Source organism: Coenobita brevimanus, chromosome 60 (assembly GCF_032717465.1).
Source record: "Coenobita brevimanus isolate Jiangsu-jjx chromosome 60, ASM3271746v2, whole genome shotgun sequence".
NCBI lineage: Eukaryota > Metazoa > Arthropoda > Malacostraca > Decapoda > Coenobitidae > Coenobita > Coenobita brevimanus.
Genome location: NC_137013.1, coordinates 33,372,388 through 33,399,476, shown reverse-complemented (window position 1 = coordinate 33,399,476; position 27,089 = coordinate 33,372,388). Strand labels below are relative to the sequence as shown.

Genomic DNA, 27,089 nt, shown 5'->3' with positions numbered 1-27,089 from the left:
TAGTAATGTGGATGGGTTAATATCCAAGAAAGGGGAAATTGGAGACTATATAAAAGAAAAGAAACCTGAAATTGTTTGTTTGGTGGAGACTAAAATGCCCTGAGATCTTAATACTAAATTATTTGGATGGAACAGTTATAATATTTGGAGGAAAGACAGAGAAAGCAAGTTTGGGGGAGGTATAATGATTTTAACCCACAATGACCTAAGAGCAAAAAATATAGAAGTTGAAAATACCATGGCTGAACTTTTGGGAGTCGAAATAGAAGACAGTTATGGAGAAAAAATAGATGTAATAGTATTCTATATGCCTCCCAAAACTAGGGCATGGACAAAAGAAGATTATGAACAGTTAATATGAGAATCCATTATTAAATTAAAGATGATACTTGAACGAAGAAAAAGAATAATAATAATGGAAGATTTTAATTGTAGAGAAGTGGACGGGAAATTTTGGATGCTGGGAGCAATGAGGAATCATAGGGAAAAAAATTAATGGAATTGGTGATGGAAATTATATGCTTACCCAAGTAATTAAAGAAAATACAAGAATTAGGGGTGATGACGAACCATCAATACTTGCCTTAATACTCAAAATGAACCCAAATGATGTGAGGAACATAAGCTACCAATGCCCCTTTGGTAAAAGTGATCATCTGGTTATTGAGATGGAAGTGGTGGGAGAAAGGGAAGGAGAAAGAGATGAAAATCACAGGAAGAATAGATGCAATTATGGGCAGGCAGACTTTCCTTCCCTGAGGAACTTTTTCCAAAATGTAGACTGGAGTAAAATGAATACAATCACAAATGTTGACGAGAAATATGAGTTTCTGATAGAAGTGTATAAAACAGGAGTTAGTAAATACCGGTATGTCCCAAAATTTTCCGTAGCTATGAAATGGAAGAAAGAATGGTTTAACAACAGATGTAGAGTGGCACATGTGGCAAGAAAAAGAGCATGGAATAAAGTGAGAAGAAGGTATAGTGAAAGGGCTTGGGAGGAGTACAAGCAGGTAAGAAATGAACATGTAAGAGTACAGAGAGAAGAAAAAGGGAAATATGAAAAAGATACTGTAACTAAATGTAAAAAGGAGCCAAAATTATTTTATAGGTTTGTGAATGGTACAATGAAAGTTAAGGACAGTATAATACAACTGAGGGATGGAGATGAAACTTATGAAAGAGAAGAAGAATTGTGCGAAATAATGAACAACAAACTGCAGTCAGTCTGTGTGCTGGAAGAGGAATTTAGGGAACCTGAAATAGAACCCAGAGTGAAGGGAATGGCAGAAATTACAGTGGATGTGAATGAGGTGCTGCAGCTGATGAGGGATTTGGATGTAAGAAAAGCAATGGGACCAGATGGTGTGTCTGGATGGATCCTGAAGGAATGTGCAGACCAGTTAATGTGGCCTGTTTATGTCATCATTAAGACAGCTGGAAAATGGACAGTTGCCTAAAGATTGGAAAAGTGCAAGTATTGTGCCAATCTTCAAGAGAGGAGATAGGGGAGATCCACTCAATTATAGCCCTGTATCACTTACTAGTATTGTTTGTAAAATCTGTGAGAAAATTATTAGAAAAAAATGGATAAAGTATTTAGAAGAAAATGAAGTGATAACACCAAGACAATTTGGTTTTAGGGAAGAATGATCATGTGTTACTAACCTATTAAGTTTCTACAGTAGGGTAATAGATGTCATACAAGAGAGAGAGGGATGGGCAGACTGAGTCTATCTTAACCTAAAGAAAGCATCTGACAGGGTGCCCTATAGAAGACTGCTATGGAAGTTGAAGACCTTTGGAGGGGTGCATGGGAAACTATTAAAGTCGATGGAAGATTATTTGATAGGAAGGCAGATGAGAACGGTTATGAGAGATAAGGTTTCACAGTGGAGAAATGTGACTAGTGGAGTACCCCAGGGCTCTGTCTTAGTCCCAATAATGTTTCTGATTGATGTAAATGATTTACCAGAGGGTTTAAATAGTTACATGAGTATGTTCACAGATGATGCTAAAATCAAGAAACATATTAAAGGTACTGATAGTTGTATAGAAATGCAAGAGGACTTGGACAAACCTCACAGCTGGAGCCACACTTGGAAAATGGATTTTAATGCCAAGAAGTGTCATGTATTAGAAATGGGAATGAGTGAAAGAAGACCACACTGGACATATAAAATGGGCAATGAGATAATTTGTAAGAGAACAGATGAGAAAGACTTGGGAGTAACTATTCAGGATGACTTGTCACCAGAAAAACATATAAACAAAATCATTGGAGGAACTTATGGATTACTAACCAATATGAGGGTGGCTTTTAATTACATGGATGAGGAAATGCTGAGGGAGCTGATAGTGACCATGATAAGACCAAGGCTAGAGTATGCGGCTGTGGTATAGTCACCTCATTTGAAGAAGCATATTGATAAACTAGAGAGGGTTCAACGGATGGCAAAAAGGATGATACCATGTTTAAAGGAACTCACCTACAAGGAGAGACTGGAAAAACTGAAATTACCAATGCTGCATGAGAAGAAAGAGGTGACTTGATCACGATACTTAGAAATGTAAGAGAATTGGAAAGAGTCGATAGAGAGGATCTTTTTGTGTTGGATGATGGAAGAACAAGAGGTCATGACTTCAAGCTAAGGAAAAGTAGATGTCTTAATAATCTTTTAAGGTTCAAATTCCCGAATAGAAGCATAAGTACAACCTATTTGGAATGACTTAGACGAGGAGGTGGTGCAGGCAAAGAACATTTATGTGTTTAAAACTAGATTGGATAAATGTAGATATGGAGACAGAAGAACACGAGCTTAGCTCAATTCCTGTATACTACAAATAGGTGAATACACACACACACACACAAACACAAAGCAAAATCTGACTTACTGAGAAAAAGAGATGGAACCCCACTAGCATAGCTCATTTCCTGTATATCACAACAAGGTAAATACAACTAGGTAAATACACGTGAGACGTGAGAGAGGCAGGATGTACCACACACTGCTCCGTGCTTGGCAAATCTTGGCCACAAACTGGCCATACCTAAAAGTATCTTTATATGAATGAAGCTCTGTAGTAGGTTAAACTAAATGATGTTCTAATATAAAAAGGAAGTTCAAGTAAAAGTGCTGTTCATATAACAGAATACAACAAAGCAGTGCAGGAATGTGTCAAGCAAGCTAAGTCAGCTGTTTAGTGTTCAGTCTGTACCACAGAGGAATGCAAAACTGTAAGTACAATCTTTCTCTTAGTACCACAAGATGACCACCACCTCTAGCAAAGCAAATTTGAAAGGAATTAAAAAAAGGGCACATGCAGCAGGAGGAAAATGAAAATTTAGTAAAGGAGGTTAACAAAAAAGACACAACAATAGATGCGCTGTCAGTTGAGGTGGGTTCACTTAGAAGGAAGATTAGTGAAATGGCAAGCACAGTTGTCAACCACGAGAGTATTAAGGAAGTTCACAAATGATTGAGAAAATAAGGCAGGCAAGCACTCTGACTGATCATAGCAGTGATACTGAGGAGAAGATAACCCAGGTGAATGATGCGATGCAAAGCTATAAAAATGATGTGGAAACCACGTATGCTGAAATAGTGAGAGTAAAGAAAGACTTAGAAACAAGAGTCGAAGAAAAGAGCATAAAAAAGATGTGAATAAAATCATCCAAAACTATCCAAAATTGGTCAAACATACAGCAGACATCAACAACTCCATAATAATCACTGGTATAGAGGAGGAAGAAATAAAAAACAAGATTTCGAGAGACAAAAAGGAGATGGCAAATGTAATCAGCATACTGAAGGAAGTATCAGAGGAAATCTGTAGTAAAGACAGAAGAACACAAAAGGCTAGGGAAATATGAGAGAAATAAGTCATGGCCCCTGAAAGTACCCTTCCAGAGTGTAAACACTGTTGAGGAGATACTGAAAAATGCAAACAAACATAGGGAAAAGGAGGAATTAAAAAATGTATGGATAAAAAGATGCCTAACTCAAGAGGAACTGGGATTACTTAACAAAAGAGGGAGGAGCCAAAAACAAAAAATGAGGGATGATCAGAGGAAGAGACGAATACATTTTTTTTACAAAGTAATTGGATTGCAGGTACAAAAGTGGTACATAAACAGGAGGGAATAAAAAGGAGGAAGGTAGTAGACCCAAGTCATGACAAGTTTGTAAACAAGATGATTAAGCTGATGTACTGTAATATAGATGGAATGGTATCTAAATTATTAGAGATGAATGATTATATCAAAGAAAAGGAACCACATTATTTGCCTAACTGAAACAAAATTAACACCAAGGATACCAAATGATACTCTAAACCTAGAGGAATACAATACATGGAGAAGAGATAGGAACTTAAAAAAAGGAGAAGGAATTGTAATATTAACAACAAAAAATCTGCAAGTCAAAGAAATAGAACTAGATAAACCCTCACAAGTAGAACTGATTGCAGCAGAGATTAATACATCTGAAGGGAAAGTAACTGTGGCAAATTTATACATGCCACCCAAATCAAACACTCGGGAAAAAGGCAAATATGAAGACCACGCAGAGAGTACAATTCAAAGTTTAAGGGCATTACTACGTAAAATGGAGGAGAAATCTTAAAGAATTATACTAACTGAAGACTTCAATACAAATATAAATTGGAATACTCTAGCTATAAATAGCCAGGAAAGCTGTTGGGACCAAAATCTCCTGGACCTTGTGCAGGAGTTCTTCCTAATGCAACATGTAAAATAAAGCACCTGAAAAAGAGGACTTGATGTACCATCACCATCAGTACTAGATCTTATATATACTAGGCAAGAAAATGATATTGACAATATTATGTATCGCCCTCCACTCAGCAAAAGCAATCATGCAGTATTAAATTGCAACTGCAGGATTGCATATGACACAGTTAACAGTAATAAAAGTTACAAAAAGAGTCTAAACTACAAAAAGGGCAACTATCATGACCTAAAGAAATACTTCTTAGAAACAGATTGAGAAAAAGAGCTTAGAGGATAAGATTTAAATGTTATATACAGAAAATTCTGTGAACTTTATGAAACAGGAGACCAAAATTATATCCCTCAGCACAAAGAAGCAGAAATGAAAATAAAGAAATGGATTAATAAAGAATGTAAAAAAGAAAAAAAAAGAAAAAAAGAGAGACTTATTGTGGAACAGATACAGAAGACACAATAGTGAGAGGGCATATAAAAACTATAAAGTGGCAAGAAGTGAATATACAAGGATAAGGAGAGATGCCCAAAAACAGTTTGAGGAAGATATCATAAACAAAAGCAGTGATCAACCGAAGCTATTTTACAGCTACATCAGAAGCAAAACCAAAGTAAATGATAAAATACAATCCATTAAAGATGAAGGGATCCTCTATACACAAGAGAAAGATATGTGTGATGCACTAAATAAGAATTTCCAATCAGTTTTTAAAGAAAAAAATAATTTTGAGAGGGATGATATGGAACATGCATGCCCAAACATATTTACAGATATACAAATATCAGAAAAAGAAGTACAGGAGGAGTTAAGTAAATCCGTCCATCCATCCATCATCTAATCCTACGTTGCCCCATGAGGAGCGTAGGAGCCCGGGGCTAGGAAAGTTGGTCCTGGCATTTAAGATGAGAGTGACCAGCCTCACTCATCCCTGAGTGGCATTACGTGAGCAATAAACCCCAACCACTCCTTGAATATAAACCTTCACCGGCTCAATCCGACTGGAGCACCTTTGTTACCCACTAAACCACCAGGAGCCAAAATTTGGTTATATGGTTACCACCCAGCATAGTAAATGATTTCCTGGTGTACAGGAAACCATTTGGCTTGTCACTCAGTGTAAAGTCACCCACAGGCAGAAGGAAGAGGAAAGAATGAAGGAAAGAAAGACACAAGAGGGAGTGTAAAGTTACCCGCAGAGAGAAGAAAGAGGAAAGAATGAAGGAAAGAAAGACAGAAGAGGATGGATGGAAGAAGGATGGAGGAAAGGAAAGGGTAGAAACCCGAGAGCAGCACTACATCAAGTGAGTGGATGGTGAGCGCCCAAACCTACCACACTAAGTAAATTAGACAAAGAAAAAGTAAATTGTCCAGACGAAATTTCATGTTGGGTGCTACATGAATGTGCAAATGAGTTAAGTAGACCATTATCTTTAATATTCAAGGAATCCTTGGATCAAGGTAAACTACCTAATATTTGGAAGAAAGCAAACACTGTTCCTTTATTCAAGAAAGGGAATAGACAAAATCCACTCAACTACTGACCAGTATCACTAACCAGTGTTGTAAGATGCTGGAAAAGCTGATAAGAAAAGTTTAGGTATACCACCTAGAATACAATATGATAACAGAAAGGCAATTTGGTTTCAGAAAGGGAAAATCATGTGTTACTAATCTATTAAGTTACTATGACAGAGTTGCTGAGACATTACAGAAAAGAGAAGGGTGGGTGGGCAGCATAGGTGGGCAGTACCAAGGTACAAAAGTACTGAGTTACAGTATCGAGTTACAATTCGAGTACCGGTAGCAGTAGTGACGCTACTTTTTTCATCATTTACTGAAATTGGTATCAACGGTACATTTTTAAGCATATTTTGTCAGTACTCGGTACCAGTACATTTTATTTACCTATATTCCTGCATCATGTGATAAAGAAAAGGTGAGGAGAAGGTCTACATGGGAATGCTGCTGCCGACCCTGGCAATGTGCCTCAAGAAATTAAAAGAAGTGAAGGAAAGCGCCGATCTGACGGTGTGTTAGCCCCTAGTGAACGCAGTGATTGGGGGTGTGGAGGCAGGTTCGGCCATCATTTCGAGGATACTGACTTCCTGATTGCTGCTGCCTTTCATCCCCAATTCAAGCTATCGTGCTTGACGTGGTTACCTGAGTCTGCCTCGGATGACATAGAGAAAATGAGGAGGAGTGTGGAGAAGAAAATGGTGTCACTACTGGAGAGCAAGCTAGAGGACGTGAAGAGCAGCACCGCTGATGATGATGTCGAGCAGGATGTCAAGGAAGAGTTTTTCGAACTCCTCTATATAAAAGGAAGGAAGAAAAGGTAGACTGTGATAAAGTTAGTAAAGGAATTTTTGGAAAACCCCCAGAAACATAAAATAAACAAGGACTGCTTTCCTTGCAAGGTTTTCAGAGACTTATTTATAACTTATAACACACCAATACCATCCAGTGCTGCTGCAGAACATCTGTTTTCATTGGGGAAGGACGTGCTCAAACCAAAACGGACGGGACTCAGTGACTATCATTTTGAAGTGCTCATTTTCCTAAAAAGCAACAGTGGAAAAGAAAACTGAAGTGCACTGTGTAATTATTAATCAGATTACTGTGCATGTAATAACAAGATGTAGTCATAAAATTGTGTTTATTTTGATAAAAACTAAACGAGGTGTAAAAGAATGTGAATTACAGTGGCCAGTTAAAGTTATGGATCTATGTATTGAAAGTAAAGGACTGAACAGTCGCAAAACCTTATGCTTTAGTCACCCCATAGTTCACGTGACTGTGACAGTTGTCTGACAACATCTTTCATCTCTCCTCAGGTCAGGCTCTTCTGACAAGACTGGTCTATGGGTCCTCGGTGTGGTAAAAAAAAAAAAAAAAAAAAAAAATCAGTACTGAGCAAGTTTACTTTATTCATATTCATGTACCGAGTACCGAGTACTGAGTTGGTAGTCGGTACTTTTTTTTTTGTACCGGTACTGGTAGTGACACTACAATTTTAGGAAAGTAACCTTACCAGTAGTGACACTACAGTCTTAGGCAAGTACCGTTACCGTTACCGACGGTACTTTTTGTGTACTGGGTGCCCAACTCTGGTGGACAGTATCTATCTAGATTTCAAGTTAGCATTTGACAGAGAACTGCACCAAAGACTTTTATGGAAACTGTACACCAAGGAGGAATCTGAGGCAAACCGTACTGTTGAATGCAAGATTTTCTCAGAAAAAGGGAAATTAGAACAGTACAGTAAAACCTCTACAATTCGGCATCCTTCAAGTCGGGAACCTCTACAACTCGGGAAGGCTCCGAAATATTCATTTAAAAAATCAAAATTCAAAAATTCCCAAAAATGCACACGTGAGAGGAAGAGAGTTGGCAAAAATCCTCCCAACTAGGTAAGATGCCGAGTTTTACAGTAATGTTTAAGTGTTTAGTGCTTAGTTCTCCAGTATAGTACAAGTGATAATTACATTACAGTAATGGCCTTTATAGTGTTAATTGTGCTTTACATAATGTACAGTGACAAGTATAGTACAGTAAAGGTGTGCCCAAAACTGATCTTGAGCCCCCCTAACACCTCCAAAAACTACCAAAAGTCCTCCTCCATGCCTGGAATACATCCTACAACTGCATAGAATCATGGTAAGGCAGCTTTTACTGTTTATTGTAAAAACTTTTAATTTTTGTCAATTTTTTTCCATTTTTTCATTATGCCGAGTTGCAGAGGTTTTACTGTACTAAGGGGAAATTACTCAACATGGAGGGAAGTGACTAGCGGAGTTCCACAGGGCTCAGTGCTGGGACCAATTATGTTGTTAGCGTATAAAAATGACATAGATAGTGACACTGAAAATGAAAGCTACCTTAATATGTTTGCCGATGATGCAAAAATACAAAGGAGAATTACTAACACAGACTATTGTAAAAAGCTACAAGAAAAATTAAATAAACTTCATGAATGGAGTAATACATGGCAAATGGAATTCAATGTGGACAAGTGTCATGTAATCAAGCTGGGTAAAAGTGGGAAAAGACCAGATTGGGATTATAAGTTAGGAAGTAAAACCCTACACATATCAGAGAGAGAGAAGGGCCTAGGTGTGATTATCAATAATAGACTATCTCCGGCTGACCACATAAGTGAGAAGGTATGAAACATGTATATACTGCTTGCAAATATGAGAATAACATTCACATACATAAATAAAGACATGCTGAGAAAGATAACAACATTATTCATCAGACCAACCCTGGAGTATGCATCAGTAGTCTGGAATCCTCATCTCAAAAACACATACTGTAGATAAGATTGAAAAAGTTCAAAGGGCCACTACAAGATGGTTACCAAGCATAAGGGATCTAAGCTTCGAAGACTAGAAAAACTAAATCTACCAACACTACAGGAGAGAAGGAAAAAAGGAGACACGATTATGCTATATACATGCATATCAGGGAAGGAGAAAATAGACATAAATGAATATATAACCTATGGGGAAGCATCAGCAAGAGGACTACATAAAAAGAGAGGCAATAAAGACGTAAGGAAATTTAGTTCCCAAAATAGGGCAGTTGATCAGTGGAATGCGCTACCGAATGAAATACAGTAGTGTGTGCCAAAACAATTCATAAATTTAACCCTTAGCCACCGGGGAGTTCCCAGCCGCAGCACACTCCTCCCTACGGGCGATTTCCGAGATTTTGGAAAAAATACCCTTACTTCAAACCCTTATATCTGCCAAACTATAATAGCTAGAGAATCAAATGAAAGTTCATAAGACTCATCAACTCTTCCTCTTTCCAATGAAGGTATCCTGAGGTCTCTAGGTGGTCCTATCGATGAGTAAGGATGAGTTGAAGACGAGTGGTTTTTCACGTCTTGGCGCATGGCTCCGAAGCCCGCGCCACTAGCCATGGCCTTGGCCTGGCCAGCTAGCGTTGGCAGCACTGACTGGAGTGGTGATTGCGTCCTTGGAATGCAGAAGATTCCACTCGTTTTTTCTACTCCTCCTTACTCACCACCTTGAAAATGAGTCATCACCCGGTTCATGTGGCTCACCCAAGAATTTACAGCCCACACCACCATGCCACTATGCCCCATGGGTGTGTGGGAAAGGAAATATCTCATCATTTTTCTGTACTCACTTCTTCAGTAAATAATCATATTTCTCCTTTACTAAGACACTTCAAACTGCACTTTACATCACAATTACGGATAATTGCACTTTGACAAGTAAATGTTGTTGCTCTTTCATACATGATCGCAGAGCATGAGGTAATTATTTATACTGTAAATCAGACTGCTTTGTACTAATCAGGGTTATAGTGAAAATCATATAAATGTTTCACACAACTAACATTATATGTACTTCACATCACAGATACACTGATGCTCATATTTGGTACAATCCCCCTGAGTACTGAGTGAAATAATTTAGGTATAGCGAAGCAGGTATCGTTCATTGTGGCTCGCTCACAAGAGGTTTTTTTTCAGGTAACAGGTAGGGAAACTCAAGGTATATCCAGTAATTTTCTAACCATTATCCAATAAACAGTATCAACTCCTGTATTGCACTTACTATAAATCACTTATATGCACTTGCAGAACTTATAAAAGACTCATATCTTAGCACTTTCTATAATTCACTTATAATATCACACATTTCACTCATTTATGAAAATACACAAACTTCTGCACTGCTGTACACTATTTACACTTCCCAACACACCTGCTCATTACTCATACCACTCCCGAAGGGCCTGGTTGTGGAGATTCTGCCCTTGAAGTGGTAGGCTGAGATGTGGGAGAGTGCTGGAGGAAGATACGTCGGCAAGCAGGCAGCGAGGGTGTGGGGGGAAACGGCTCTGCAGCGTTTTTTTCCGCAGATGACCGTCAGGTCCGCGGTCACGTTCCCGATGTCCTGGGTCATCTTGCGCCTCCTCATTGCTGAAATCATCATTCTCGTAGACTGTCCCTTCCTCCTGGAGAAGTCGGAGAGCCCTCTCTGGCGTCGGAGGGCGAGTAGGGGTTGGAGGGCGAGAGAGCTCGCTCTCCACGTGGTAGTTTTTTTTCCCCTCAGAAGATGTACGCTTGCTGAGTGTACGAAAGGAGATAGTATTGTCAAAGGCACATCCTATGGCATTATCACTAAGCCCTTTACCTGGCACTAAAGGCTGAACCTTCACAGGGGTTGATGAGACAATCGGCCCTTCATGCGGTGGGACGGAATCGGATTATGTCAAGGAAGATGACATGGCTCCTCTAGCTACCATTGCCGAGTACAAACTGAACCGCACAACCGCAGGGTACCTGGGGGTCCTACCTACCCCCTAGTATCACATAAAATGGTCCTGTGCTCAAACAGTGGCAGGATGGTGAGTGCGTTATATCAAGTCAACCAGTGGCCCTCTGCGCCCTGAATCCTGCAGTGCATACACGTCAGCCGGCAGATAGGGGTTAAGGAGATGTATGATGGAAATGGTTTAATACACAGGACAGTACGAGCTTGACTCATTCCTGCAAAGATACTATTAGGTAAGAACAATTATTAGGTTAGAACACACACACATACACACACTATCTATCTATCTATCTATTGCCAGATGCCTCAATCCCGTTTGGGGTGGCCCCAAACAAATTGCCTCCACGTTGCCCTGTCCCCCGCCACTTCACTGCCCTGCTCCCAACTCACACCCCCCTCTCTCATATACCTCTCCACCCCATCCCTCCATCTCATCCTCGGCCTCCCCCTCCCTCCATCTCATCCTCGGCCACCCCCTTCCTCTTCCCCCCTCCACCTCACTCACATACACTCTCTTCGTCAGTCTTTCACCCTCCATCCTCTCCACATGGCCGAACCACCTCAGTGTATTCCTCATAACACTTCCTATCACATCCACATCCACACCACAATGCTCCTTTATAACACACACACACACACACACATATTGAAGGAAGTATCAGAGGAAATATGTAGAAAAGACATAGAGGAACACAAAAGGTTGGGGAAATACGAGAGAAACAAATCAAGGCCCCTAAAGGTAACCTTCCAGAGTGTAAACACTGTAGAGGAGATACTAAAAAATGCAAAGAATCTTATGGAAAAAGAGTTCAAAAATGTATGGATGAAAAGATGCCTAACACAAGAGGAACTGGAATTGCTGAAAGAGAAGAGGGAGGAAGCAAAAACAAAAAATGAGGGATGATCAGAGGAGGAGAAGAATATATTTTTTTTTTACAAAGTAATTGGATTGCAGGTACAAAAGTGGTACATAAACAGGAGGGAATAAAATGGAGGAATGAAGTAGAACCAAGTCATGACAAGTATATAAACAAGATGATTAAGTTGATGTACTCAAATGTGGATGGAATGGTATCTAAATTATTAGAGATGAATGATTATATCAGAGAAAATGAACCACATATAATATGCCTAACTAAAACAAAATTAACACCAAGGATATCAAATGACATCCTAAACTTAGAGGAATACAATATATGGAGAAGAGATAGGAACTTAAAAAGAGGATGAGGAATTATAATATTAACTAAGAAAAATCTAAAATTCAAAGAAATAGAATTAGATATACCCTCAGAAGTAGAACTGACTGCAGTAGAGATCAATACATCTGAAGGGAAAGTAACTGTAGCCAAATTATACATGCCACCCAGATCAAACACATGAGAAAGAGGCGAATATGAGGACCTGGAAGAATGTACAATTCAGAGTTTAAGAGCACTACTACATAGAATGGAAGAGAAATCAGAAAGAATTATACTAACTGGAGATTTCAATACAAATATAAATTGGAATACTCTAGATATAATATGCCACGAAAGCTGTTGGGACCAAAAGCTCCTAGATCTTGTGCAGGAGTTTTTCCTAACGCAACATGTAAGGGAAAGCACCAGAAAAAGAGGACTCTATGTACCCTCAATGCTAGATCTTATATTTACTAGGCAAGAAAATGATTTTGACAATTTAATATATCGCCCTCCATTCGGCAAAAGCGACCATGCAGTACTTAATTGCAACTTCAGGATTGCATATGACATAGTTAACAGCAATGAAAGTTACAAAAAGAGCCTAAACTATAAAAGGGGAAACTATCATGACCTAAAGAAGTACTTCTTAGAAACTGATTGGGAAAAGGAACTTAGAGGGCAAGATTTAAATGCTATATATAAAAAATTCTGTGAACTTTATGAAATAGGAGTCCAGAAGTACATCCCACAGCACAAAGAAGCAGAAAAGAAATGAAAGAAATGGTTCAACACAGAATGTAAAAAATCAGAAGAAAAAAAGAGATCTGTTGTGCAATAGATACAGAAGACACAATAGTGAAAGGGTGTATAACAACTATAAACAGGCAAGTAACGATTATACAAGAATAAGGAAGGAAGCCTAAAAACAATTTGAGGAGGATATCATAAATAAAAGTAGTGATCAACCGAAGCTATTTACAGCTACATCAGAAGCAAATCCAAAGTAAAAGATAAAATACAATCCATTACGGACGAGGGAATCACCTATACACAAGAGAAGGATATTTGTGAAGCACTAAATAAGAATTTCCAATCAGTTTTTACAGAAGAAATAAAATTTGAAAGGGATTATGTGGAACATTCATGCCCACATATACTACCAGATATACAAATATCAGAAAAAGAAATACAGGAGGAGTTAAGTAAATTAGACAAAGGAAAAGTAAATTGTCCTGATGAAATTTCATGTTGGGTGCTTCATGAATGTACAGAGGAGTTAAGTAAACCATTATCTTTAATTTTCAAGAAATCCTTGAGACAAGGTAAACTACCTGATATTTGGAAGAAAGCAAGCCTTGTTCCCTTATTCAAGAAAGGGAATAGACAAAATCCACTCAACTACTGACCAGTATCACTAACAAGTGTCGTAAGCAAGGTGTAAGAAAAGCTTATAAGAAAACCTTAGGTAAATCATCTAGAAGAACACAATATGATAACAGAAAGACAGTTTGGTTTCAGAAAAGGAAAATCTTGTGTTACTAATCTGTTGAGTTACTATGACAGAGTAACAGACACATTACAGAAAAGAGAAGGATGGGTGGACAGTATCTATTTAGATGTCAAGAAAGCATTTGAGTACCACTGCAAAGACTTTTATGGAATCTATACCATCAAGAAGGAATCCGAGGCACAATGTATTGTTGGATGCAAGATTTTCTCATAAAAAGAGAAATGAGAACAGTACTTAGGGGAAATTACTCATCATGGAGAGAAGTGACTAACGGAATTCCACTGGGCTCAGTGCTGGCACCAATCATATTTTTTGTGTATATAAATGATACAGACAGTAACACTGGAAATGAAAGCTATCTAAATATGTTTGCAGATGATGCAAAATTACGAAGAAGAATTACTAACACAGACTCTTGTAAAGACCTACAAGAAGAATTAAATAAACTTCATGAGTGGAGTAATACATGGCAAATGGAATTCAATGTGGACAAGTGTCACGTAATCAAATTGGGTAAAATTGGAAAAAGACCTGATTGGGATTATAAGTTAGGAAATAAAACCCTACAACATCAGAAAGAGAGAAGGACCTAGGTGTGATTATCAATAACAGACCATCTCCGGCTGACCGCATAAGTGAGAAGGTACGGAACATGTATACACTGCTTGCAAATATGAGAATAGCATTCACATACATAAATGAAGACATGCTAAGAAAGATAATAATATCATTCATCAGACCAACCCTGGAGTATGCATCAGTAGTCTGGAGTCCTCATCTCAAAAAACACATAGATATGTTTGAAAAAGTTCAAAGGGCTGCTACAAGATGGGTACCAAGCTTAAGGGATCTAAGCTACGAAGAAAGACTAAAAAAACTGAATCTACCAACACTACAGAAGAGAAAGAAAAGAGGTGACATGATTATGCTATATAAATGCATATCAGGGAAGGAGAAAATAGACATAAATGATTACATAACCTATGGGGATGCATAACTTTACTCTTCCCTACATTCACCTTTAGATTCTGTTTCTTATACACTCTCCCAAACTCATCCACCATGCCTTACAGCGACCCTCTGTCTTCACTTGACAATGCAGTATCATCTGCAAACAACAGTACAGGGAGTTTCCAGACACTGCCCTCTCTCATTAGGGCCGCTCCAACATCCACTGCCCTACCCTGTATCTCGTTTATAACCCCATCCATATACAGGTTGAACAACCATGGAGACATGACACATCCCTGTTTCAATCCAACCTTCACATAGAAAAATTCACTCAGTTCACAATCCACATGCACTGCAGTCTTAGCACCCTCATGCATGCTCTTCAAGGCAATGAACAACTTCCCATTTACACCAAATAGTCTTAATACTTTCCATAATCCCTGTCTATCCACCATGTCATATGCTCTCTCCAAATCCATGAAGGCTGCATACAACTTTATTCCCCTCTCTAGAAACTTCTCTATTAAAGACCTAAGAATGATTATCTGATCTACACAGCCTCCTCCTTTCCTAAAACCTCCCTGTTCTTCTCTAACTAATTCCTCTGTTATTACCCTAACTCTGTCAATAAGTATCCTACCATACACTTTTCCTTTTACACTAAGAAGACCAATGCCCCTACGATTTCCACACACTTCTTTTTCCCCTTTTCCTTCGTACATGGGAATAATTATACCTGACTTCCAATCTTCCATGACTTTACCTTCCTCCCAGACCAATCTACGCATCTTCCACATCCACTTTACTATTATCTCTCCCCCATGCTTCAGCATGTCACCACACACTCCATCAATTCCTGGGGCTTTCCCCATTTTGACTTTCTTCATTGCTACCACAACTTCTATTTTACTGATTTCTTTCTCTATTCTCACATCCCTCCTACCAGCCATTCCCGAGGCACTTATACTCGCATTACTTTCATTCTCAACGTTCAACAATTCCTTAAATTCTCTCCATCTGCTCACTTTTTCTCCTTTCTCTGCCAGTAATCTACCATTTTTATATTTCACTGCCTGACTAACTTCTTTAACTCCCTGTATAACTCTCTTTACCTCTTTCCAGAACATTTCCTTACAAGCTCTCCACTTTTTACTCAAATTTCTTCCAAACTCCTCATCCACTCTCTTCTTACTCTCTCTTACTAATCTTTTCACCTCTCTCTTCTTCTCTACATATAACTCTCTCTTCTGTCTCTCAACTTCCTCCACACCCGTTTCTCATCCACTCACTATATGCTTTTGTCTTTTGTGCCACAGCCTGTCTCACCTCTTCATTCCACCATGCTCTTCCTTGTACCCCCTTTCACCTTTTCTTCACCCCACACACCACCTCACATGCTGCACAGATTTCTTCTGTGAATATCTTGCTCACACCTTCCACCTCCCCCATCTGCTCCAAATCATGTTTACCCATTCGCTCCTTCACTTCTCTCTTATATTCTGCCTTTTCTCCATCCCCTTGTAACCTTTCTACCCTCCTTGTATTAAATACTTCCTCCTGTCCTTCCCTTCTTCTATTCCTCCACTGCACTTGGACCTCGACTTTCACTACCACCAAGTGGTGATCAGAAAGTCCACTCCCCCAGCCTTTATATGCTCTTGCATCCCTTAAACTCCTTCTCATTCTCTCATCCACACACACAAAATCAATCACTGCGTTCTGTACATTCAGTTCACCACGGACCCTTCTCATCACTTGCCACATATACCTGTGGATCATTTTGTGTCTGAAGAGGGTATTGGCTATCACCAACCTTCTCCCGGCACAAATGTTCACTAGAGCGCTGCCATTCTCATCCACACCTGCAGACACACCCCACCCACCAACTACTCCATAACCACCTTTACATTCCCTACTTTTCCATTCATATCTCCAATAAAAAACATTTATCATTCTTATAAATGGCACATATTCCCAGACAGAACCCCATCTCTTATTAAAGCAGTCAAACTTCCTTGACAGTACTATATTATTATACACCTGTGAGACCACTGACCTTGTAGTTGTGTAACATACTCTGCCTGACCCTTGTTGGTAACCTTGAGGAATTTAGGGAAGAGATCTGTGATGGTAACAGGATTCTCATCTAGCGCACCTTCCAAAACTTTCACCAATCTTTCACGAACTGAGTTTCTGACATTATCTGGAGTCAACCAACAAAAATATGTCAAGGATAACAAATAACATTATCATCATCATCATCATCATTATAACATTATAATAGATCCATGGTTAAAAAGTTGGTAAAAATTATGAAAACAGCAGCATCTGTCACCTTGTAACAACATAATACCATCGAACACTTGGCTGACAAACCCCTGAATTTGACTAAGTCTTGTTTCCTATTATTCATGGTAATCACAAATTATTTTACTCTGTTTGGGAAGAAACTCTCATGCATAAGCACTTGAGACAGGGGGTCTTGGGGGTCGGCAGCCTCCTCGGACTTGGAAAATGTATCTTTTTCATGGTACAAAATTATTTTTCAGGGGAAATCCTTCTAATGGTGCACTGGTACATTTAAAAGGAATTACGGTTAAAGCAATCAGAAATACTGCCTTTTTAAGAAGGAATTCTCTATAATGTGTGGTAAACTGATTTAATTACAGTATTTTCCGTTTGTCCTGACAAATATTCATTACCAAATATCAGCTTTCAGGTGAATACAAATCTGAACGTGAAATTTTAAATGCATATATATCTTACAAGAGACCTCTCTCTCTCTCTATGTATGTCTGCCTGTACACTTGTGCTCTCATGTTCACATGATTATGGACGACTAAGTCTAACCTCTCTGGTCTGAACAGTCTCTCCTAAGCTGAGAAGAATGATTTATAGATAGCAAGAATAAAATATAATATTTAAGACAATATTGAAGATACAAATTTGAAGTTACTGCAATCTTTAATACCCTCACTTTCATATGCATGAAGGCCAACTTCATTTTGGCTGGTGCATTCACTGGCCACACCTTCAGAATTTGATGGCCTTTTGATGCTCCAATGGACCTTTAGCTTGATAGTGTGGTTCCCTCGCAGATCTGCTATGAGGCTCCTCTGTTGGATAAGTCACAGGTGTCAATGTACAGGCCTCACCTGTAGTCTGTACTGTATATCACTTACTGGAGCAACACTATTAAGCCCTCACCTCTAAATGGTGCTTTGATTAACCAGTGCATTTGATGACATCCCATGATATGAGCTAATCACCAAATCTATAACAAATGTGGAGAACAACAACAAAAACTGGTTTGCCAACTAATTATCTGGCAAACAAGCACATGTTATGCTTCAGTGCATGTCATCACAAACACAAAACTTTCCTAACAGATTTCCTCAGGGCTCCATTCTTTCACCACAAACATTGCCTTATATGTACATGACATGACCATAACAACCTCACACCACATTGCAGGCAACCTGCTCACAGCAACATGATTATCTCAATAAACTTTAAACATCAGTTGAGAACAAGAGGCTGCTAATTTCTCCAGCCAAATCCACCACCACACTCATCAACAACAGCAAACATAAGCAGAGGAACTCCCCTAACATCACACTAAACAATGTACAAGTGCCACACTCACCTACTAAGATCCTTGGGGTGACATGTGACACTAGACTCACCATAAAGGACCACATACTACACATCAACAGGTATCTAATGCATAACTAGACTCATTTCACTCAGGGCACTTTCAGGGACTAACTTTGGAGCAACAAATATAAACATTCTCCCCATTCTACAATAAAATATTAGCTCAGTGATGTCCTGTATCTCATGGCATGGGCCCCTATCCTATCTATCTATCTATCTATTGCCAGACGCCTCAATCCCATTTGGGGTGGCCACAAACAAATCGCCTCCAAGTCGCCCTGTCCCCCGCCATTTCACTGCCCTGCTCCCAACTCACACCCCCCTCTCTCATATACCTCTCCACCCCATCCCTCCATCTCATCCTCGGCCTCCCCCTCCCTCTTCCCCCCTCCACCTCACTCACATACACTCTCTTCGTCAGTCTTTCACCCTCCATCCTCTCCACATGGCCAAACCACCTCAGTGTGTTCCTCATAACGCTTCCTATCACATCCACATCCACACCACAACGCTCCTTTATATCCTCATTCGTCAGCCTGTCTCTCCATGTAACTCCACAGGCTCCTCTTAAATAACTCATTTCCACTGCTCTCACTCTTGACGTGTGTCCTTCCAACAATGTCCAAGCTTCACTTCCGTACGTTAGAGTTGGTATCACAATACTGTCATGTAGTAACTTTTTCACTTCCATGCTCACTTCCCTGTTTCTTATCACTGCTTTCAAAGAACCAGCAACCTTTCTTCCCTGCTGCACCCTTTCAAGCACTTCACCCTCCAAACCTCCATCCTTACTCATCACACTACCCAAGTACTTAAACGTACTCACATTTTCCAATTCCTCACCATCCAACCTCGCTGTACATTCACTAACTTCACCTCTCTCAAAGACCATCACTTTACTCGTCCCTACATTCACCTTTAGATTCCGTTTCTTACACACTCTCCCAAACTCATCCACCAAGCCCTGCAGCTCCCCTTCGTCTTCACTCAACAACACAGTATCATCTGCAAACAACAGTACAGGGAGTTTCCAAACACTGCCCTCTCTCACCAGGGCCACTCCAACATCCACTACCTTACCTTGTACCTCTTTTATTACCCCATCCATGTACAGATTGAACAACCATGGAGACATGACACATCCCTGTTTCACACCAACTTTCAAAGGGAAAAATTCACTTAGTTCACCATCCACACGCATTGCAGCCTTTGCACCATCATACATACTCTTCACAGCATTCAACAACTTCCCATCTACTCCATATATTCTTAACACTTTCCACAATCCTTGTCTATCCACCCTGTCATATGCTTTCTCCAAATCCATGAAAGCCGCATACAACTTCTTTCCCTTCTCTAGAAACTTTTCCACTAAAGATCTAAGAACGAATATCTGATCTACACAACCTCTTCCCTTCCTAAAGCCTCCCTGTTCTTCTCCAACTAATTTCTCTGTTCTTTCCCTAACTCTGTCTATAAGTATCCTACCATACACTTTTCCTATTATACTAAGAAGACAAATGCCCCTATGATTACCACACACTTCTTTTTCCCCTTTTCCTTTGTACAAGGGAATAATTATACCTGACTTCCAATCCTCCGTGACTCTACCTTCCTCCCAGGCCAATCTGCACATCTTCCACATCCATTCTACTACTATCTCTCCCCCATGCTTCAGCATTTCACCACACACTCCATCAATTCCTGGGGCTTTCCCCGATTTAACTTTCTTCATTGCTTCCACAACTTCTATCCTACTGATTTCTTCCTGTCTTCTCACCTCCCTCCTTCTCCCAGCCATTCCCCAGCCACTTATACTCATATTACTTCCATCCTCTATGTTCAACAATTCCTTAAAGTGTTCTCTCCATCTGCTCACTTTTTCTCCCTTCTCCACTAGTAATCTACCATTTTTATCTTTCACTCCCCTGCTAACTTCACTTCCACCCTGTCTTACTCTTTTCACTTCTCTCCAGAACATTTTCTTACAGTCCCTCCACTTTACACTCAAATTCCTTCCAAATTCCTATCTAATTCAATTAACTCCCACTACAATACCTTGCAGATCATACAGAACAATGTCCCACACCTCATCACTGGTTGCACTAAAACTACTGTACTTCTGCAGATCACTTACACTCTGAAACTAAAGTTCTTCCTTTGTGAAAATATCTTATTATAAGAGGCACACAAATCTATGCAGCAGCCTGTGCTAATGGACAACACCCTTGTCAACATGACTAGGCACACAAAACAATAACCATACAAACATAACCAGATTCTCTTAAACAATATCCCACCTACAGACATTCCAACACTAGCAATGAAGAAACACCTATGTAGGTATCTATTTCATGTCAAGGGTAATAAACACCTCGATCTGAGCAATGTATTATGGGCCCCCCTCCTGACATTTACTCATCAAAAGCATCCTTATACTGAGCTGATCAAGTACACCTAGTTAGGCTTGTATCAGAACAGCTTAGATCCAAATTGAGTGGAGTCACAGATGGCACATGCCCCACTTGTAGAATATACCCACCTAATATACCTCACCGAAATGCACAGCATATGCCACACTAAGCCACAGACACAACATGAATGGTGTAAGGAACTTATGGGGCAACTCCACAGTAGCACTGGCCTATTTGTAACCAATGGATCTGTTTGGCCTCAGGGAATGGACTCCCAATTATGTGACCAGGAAAATAAATATATTATTGTTGTTGTTGTTTTTAAACTCTAGCCCACCTGACTGGAGTCAAGCAACAACAACAATAATATATATATATATATTTTTTCTAAGCACAAACTTGGTAGATTATTCCCTAGGGCCAAGCAATCCTCCTAACACAACATATCTTCCCATGTCACCATTTTGAAACTAGTGCTTTTACTCACCATCCGTACTAAATACATATTAACACTGCCTCATTCAGTACTGGCACACTTGTATCAGAGGGTGCATTTTTATCACATGTCAATGGCTTATGTGGAAAATCAGTAAATTCTGTTTCATAAATGTCGATCATCAAACTGTTCCCTGACCCAATCTAGGAGATATGAAATTTTGCTGTGGAAGAAAGAGCAAAAGATGCACAGTACTGAAATGGAGCAGGTGAAAAGTAACACATGAAGTGATTTGGACAAGTATACAGAATGAAGGAAGACAAAGTAATGAAGAGGACATTTGAAAGAAAGGTACAGTATATGGTGATGTTGCAAGAGCATGACCTGCTTCACAGAGGAAAATAGCTCAGCAATATTCATATTTTTTTTTTTTTTTTTTTTTTTTTTTTATGCGAGGAAGAAGGAACCAAAGGCCATGAGCCCGCAGTAACAGTTCCCTCCAAGAGAAAAACAAAATACAATATAGAGCCAAATTCAAGATCCAATCATTTTGAGATGCCTGGACACACTGCGTTTGAAAGACTGGAGATCATAGGCAGCAGGAAATACAGACAGAGGGAGACAGTTCCAGAGCTGACCTGTTGCATAAATGAAAGACTGGGAGTAACGGTTAACTCTTGCATTAGAGAGTTGGACAGAAAAAGGATGAGAGTTTGCTGCCAGACGGGTGCTACGCGCCCGTCGTAGAGGTGGAGGAATGCAAGCAGACAGTTCAGAGGAGCAGTGATCATTAAAGTAGCGATAGAAAAGAGATAAAGATGCAACAGTGCGGCGAAGAGACAGAGGTTGAAGGGAGTCAGTAAGAGGAGGAGAGTTAATGAGACGAAAAGCCTTTGACTCCACCCTATTGAGAAGAGCTGTATGTGGGGAGCCTCCCCACACATGAGAGTTGTACTCCACACAGGGGGCGGATAAAACCCCTGTATAGAGTCAACAATTGTGCAGGGGTAAAGAAAGAGCAGAGTCGGCTTAGCACACCCAATCTCTTGGAAGCAGATTTTACAAGAGATGTAATATGATCTTTCCAAGATAAGTCCCGAGTAAATGAAACCCCAAGCATGTTCAAGGATGATGCAGGATTAAGCTGAATATTATTAAACATTAGTGGGTATACCTGTGGAAGATTTTGTCGGGTTGATAGGTGTAAGAACTGAGTCTTAGATGCATTAAAGACAACCATATTGTTTTTACCCCAGTCAGAGATACGAGCCAAATCAGACATTAGGTGTGCCACAGCCTCATCCCTTGCTTGTTGAAGTAACTGTTGAGATGGGCGTTGCGGGAACCGAATGGAAAGGTGAAGGGTGGAGTCGTCAGCGTATGAGTGGATAGGGTTAGATGTACAGCTTAGAAGATCATTGATGAATAAAAGGAAGAGAGTTGGTGATAGGACAGAGCCCTGAGGAACACCACTGTTGATAGATCTAGGAGAAGAACGATGGCCGTCTACAACAGCGGCTATAGAACGACCAGAAAGGAAGCTAGCGATGAAGGCACAGATAGAAGGATAGAAACCGTAGGAGGGCAGTTTGGAAATTAAAGATTTATGCCAGACTCGATCGAAAGCCTTTGAGATGTCAAGTGCAATGGCAAAGCTTTCGCCAAAGTCCCGAAAGGAGGATGACCAGGAGTCTGAAAGGTAGGTGAGAAGATCGCCAGTGGAGCGTCCCTGACGGAACCCATACTGACGATTGGAAAGAAGGTTGTGATAGGAAAGATGCCTTAAAATTTTTCTATTAAGAATTGACTCGAAAACTTTTGAAATACAGGACGTTAAAGCAATTGGACGATAGTTGGAGGGTTGGGAGTGGTCATCCTTCTTTGGGACTGGCTGAATGAGAGCAAACTTCCAGCAAGAAGGAAAGGTACAAGTTGACAGACAAAGGCGAAAGAGTTTGCCTAGGCAGGGTGTAAGCACAGAAGCACAGTTCTTGAGAACAACAGGAGGGACCCCATCAAGCCCATATGCCTTGTTAGTACTGAGGCCAGTGATGGCAGAAAATACATCAACTGAAGAAATTTTAATGTCAGCCATGAGGAAGTCAGAGGGGGGAAGTGATGGAGGAACAGTAATGGAAGAGGAAGTAATGGAAGAGGAAGGACTGAGACAGCAAGAGAGACCCATGAAAGATCATCCTGAAAAATTTTTCTGTCATGACAATCCTCTCTGGGTGAAATTCCTTGGAAGAAACAAGGCATCACTAAGATGGATTGACAGAAGAAAATTCACCTTCCTGAAAGGCCAACTTTCAACATGTGAGAATGGAGAAACGGAAAGACAAGCCATGATGGAAAGCAGTAAAGTTACAACAAGCAAGAAGGAAGAAGTAGGAAGACAGACCAAGGGAGGAGAGCAGAAAATATCATATAAATGTGGCGCTATGGCTCTTAGTGGGTAATACAAATATGCCACATGAATGAACAAAGAATGTAAGGGCATTCTCAATCTCTGCAGCCAGCAGCAATTCTGAAAGTGTGATTATTTAAATGTGATTATTTAAAAGCTCACACTTTCAAGAGACTTTCTGAGGAAATTTATACAAATTTTTAGACACAGTGGTGTGTTCATCCTCTGCCTCAGTTTGTGACTGGTCTATGTTATCCCCAGCTTCACGGCACTTGGTGGTGGTTGCATGTCAATAGTAAAGAAGCTTCCTTTAGTTAGCATAGCTGTCTGATGGAAGATACAAAAGGATCATAAGAGGGAATGTTGTTACTCAGCACAACCACATAATACTCAGGTGTAGCTTGCTTTCATACAGTCAGGCTAGTGGTAATGCATACTTGTTTGCTTGCTTAGCACCATTCATGCAAATATGATACATATGTACAAAAGGCAGGTGCGACTTCTGTTCTTAGTGAACTGCAAGATAAAAAAAAATTATGCTTTCAGTTTCAAGGGTATACATCATCATCTACACTTGCAATGAATGACACTCTACTAATTGCATATAACCCAATTAAAAAAAAATACAGTGAGATGTCAAACTACAATACTGTACAGTATGTTATTGTATGGATGAAATAACAGTGAGCTGTGCAACCATTCTTGTATACCTGTGCAGGAGGTGAAATGCCCCAAATAGCATTGGAATTTCCATTGAGCTCAGCCACCACCACATCAGTGAAGTCATAATTACTGAGGAAGGTCTGTGCTTCACGGTCTGACTGGTAGTGGGTGTTGAATACATCCCAATCCTTTTGGGTAAACCTAGAGGAAGGAAGGAAGGAAAAAAATACATAATTGTCAAAAAACATGATACTAAATCAGTGTAACTAGAATCTGATTTTTGTGTTAAGAAAAATCCTCTGGCATTATATGCATAACTGTTTTCCTTTTATAAGAACTATTTAGTTCTCAGGATGTCTTAATGTCAAATTCTTGGAGTCTGAGATCTAAATGATTAATATTAAGGCATAAGGAACATCTCAGACTGGGAACTAACAGTTGATGTGATCTGCTAAGTACTGTATTGGACTACAATTCATTACCCTCAGTCTCCTGATTCTTACTCAATCCCCTGTGGAAGAAGACAGAAAGTTTATTATACGGGATGACCTGCATGTCAAGATCATAATTAACCCCTTTGCCCCGAGGGTCTCTCCTATGCAGAATAAAAATGTCTAGGTTAAGGGAAGTGGACCGATTTTCGACTGACAAAGGCATTTTGCAGAAGTTACCCCATAAAATAGCTCCGAGTATCACTCGTTCTCTGCAAAAATTTGGCAGTCATATGACAATTCTTTCCCCTTCAAAAAAATTATTTTGTAATTCCAATTTTGAGGTCACTTACCCGTAGAAATCTCCCTTTTCTATGCAATGTATAATATAACCACTTTTTTCCAATTTTTTCCTTTTTTTCCAGTGAGTGTGTACATCAGTGAAGCAGCCCAGCCCAGCCGAGAACACTGGCAGGATTACGGTAGCCAGCGCCAAGGCATTAGCATGCCTCAGGGTGGAAGTGAAGAGTGATGACCCACCCGTAGCATGCAACGTGACGGTGGTGGCCAACATGGGCGCACAGGTATGCATAGTGGGACGCCACCTGATGTGGGGCCTCGGGCTGACCCTGAGAAGTCTACAGACACCTACCATGAATATTAATCACCTCACAGGCGGGAGTATACGCGTTGTGGGATGCAAGAAATGTAGCGTCAACATGGGCAGAAGGTCTGCTAGGGTGAACCTGTAGAGCACTTCACTGATGGGGTGCAGTGGCTGTATCTGTTGCTGCAGACGAGCAAAGCATTGTGCGTGGTGCCACACGACTTCCCCAACATACCTGTGACTGTAGGGGCCATTGACCAGGTGAAAGAGCTCCCAGCCCCTGCCCAATCACATACTCCCTCATATGCCCTGACAGAAGAAAATGTGAACTTGTTGGAAAAGTGGTTCCTGGAGCACTTCGGGCACACGACATTTGCAGTGAACTGCACCCTCTGCCGGAGATGAAGGGGCCAGCCCACCACATCCACCTGCACCCCTGTTCAAAATTCTAAGCAACACACATGCCAGCATCCATCCCCCACCACTTCTACGATGAAGTTCGCCAGCAGCTGGAAGAGGACATAAGGAAGAGTATCATTATCATTGAGCCCATACTGGCTGGAGAACCCACGGAATGATGTTCTTGTATGGTGGTGGTCTTGAAGAAGGATGGGCGACTGAGCAGAACAGTGGATTATCAGCAACTAAACCAGGCAAACCAGCGGGAGACCCACCACACCCGCCTCCCATTCAACGCAATCACCAGTGTGCTGAAGAACATGTTCAAAACAGTAGTGGACGCTTATTCAGGGTACCACCAGATCCCCCTCGACAAGCTGAGCAAGAAGCTAACCACCTTCATCACCCCATGGGGTTGCTTCCACTACTGGCACACATCCATGGGTCACTGTGCAGGGCATTATGCTTTTACCAAGCGCTTTAACAATGTAACAGCAGAGATCCCCAGGAAACTGAAATGTGTCGACAACATGCTCCTGCACAACCATAACGTCGCTGATGCCTTCTGGCACACATACCAGTTCCTGTGAACATGTGCGAAAAATGGGATCAAGCTCCACCCAGACAAATTCCGCTTCTGCAGGAGAAGTGTGAGATTCACAGGTTATCAGCTAGGCTGGAGGAGTATCAACCTAGCCAGGACTTGCTAAGCAGTATAACCAATTTCCACACCCCTCCCTCACAGATATCCAATCGTGGTTTGGGCTGGTGGACCAGGTGGCGCCATTCTTTGCCCTTGCACCACTCATGGAGCCCTTCTGAGAATTACTGAAAAAGCCATCAGAGAAAGTGGTGTACTGGGATGGCCAACTCCAATCCATCTTCAAGTCAACATAGGAGGCTATAGGCAAGTTTGCGGCGGAGGGCCTCCAGTATTACGATGCCATTCCCCACAGCAGTGTTCACTGACTTCAGCAGGCTTGGGATCGATTTCATGGTAATTCAGCAGTTTTGGCAGAGTGTGTCTCAAGAGGTCCCCCTGTGCTGCAAGGATGGTTGGAAACTGGCCCTGTGTGGCAGCCACCAGCTAACAGCAGCAGAGAACTACTCAGTGTTGGAGGGGAAGGCCCTTGCCATTGCATGGTGACTGAAAAAGGTGCGCCTATTCCTGAGGGACGTCCGGACCTCACTTTCATCACAGACCACCATACCTCACCAAGATCTTCAAGGACAAAGAGCTGAAAGACATCAGCAACCCTCACATACTCAACCTCAAGGAGAAGACACTGATGTACTCATTTTGCATAAAGTACCTAAAGGGGGAGGCAAATCACGCAGCAGATGTACTCTCAAGACACCCCCAGCTAT

The 27,089-nt window shown here is 40.6% G+C and overlaps 1 protein-coding gene across 1 annotated transcript in view; it reads right to left on the bottom strand.

The window, feature by feature from the left end:
• The window catches only part of Piezo (piezo type mechanosensitive ion channel component), a 1,050,432-nt gene that overhangs the window by 55,660 nt on the left and 967,683 nt on the right, over positions 1–27,089 (bottom strand). The window contains exons 47-49 of the mRNA XM_080275143.1: positions 24,332–24,485; positions 17,685–17,823; positions 16,764–16,910 (exon numbers count right to left, since the gene is read on the bottom strand). Coding sequence (XP_080131269.1) covers positions 16,764–16,910; positions 17,685–17,823; positions 24,332–24,485 — 440 coding nt within the window. The remainder of the gene's footprint in view (positions 1–16,763; positions 16,911–17,684; positions 17,824–24,331; positions 24,486–27,089) is intronic.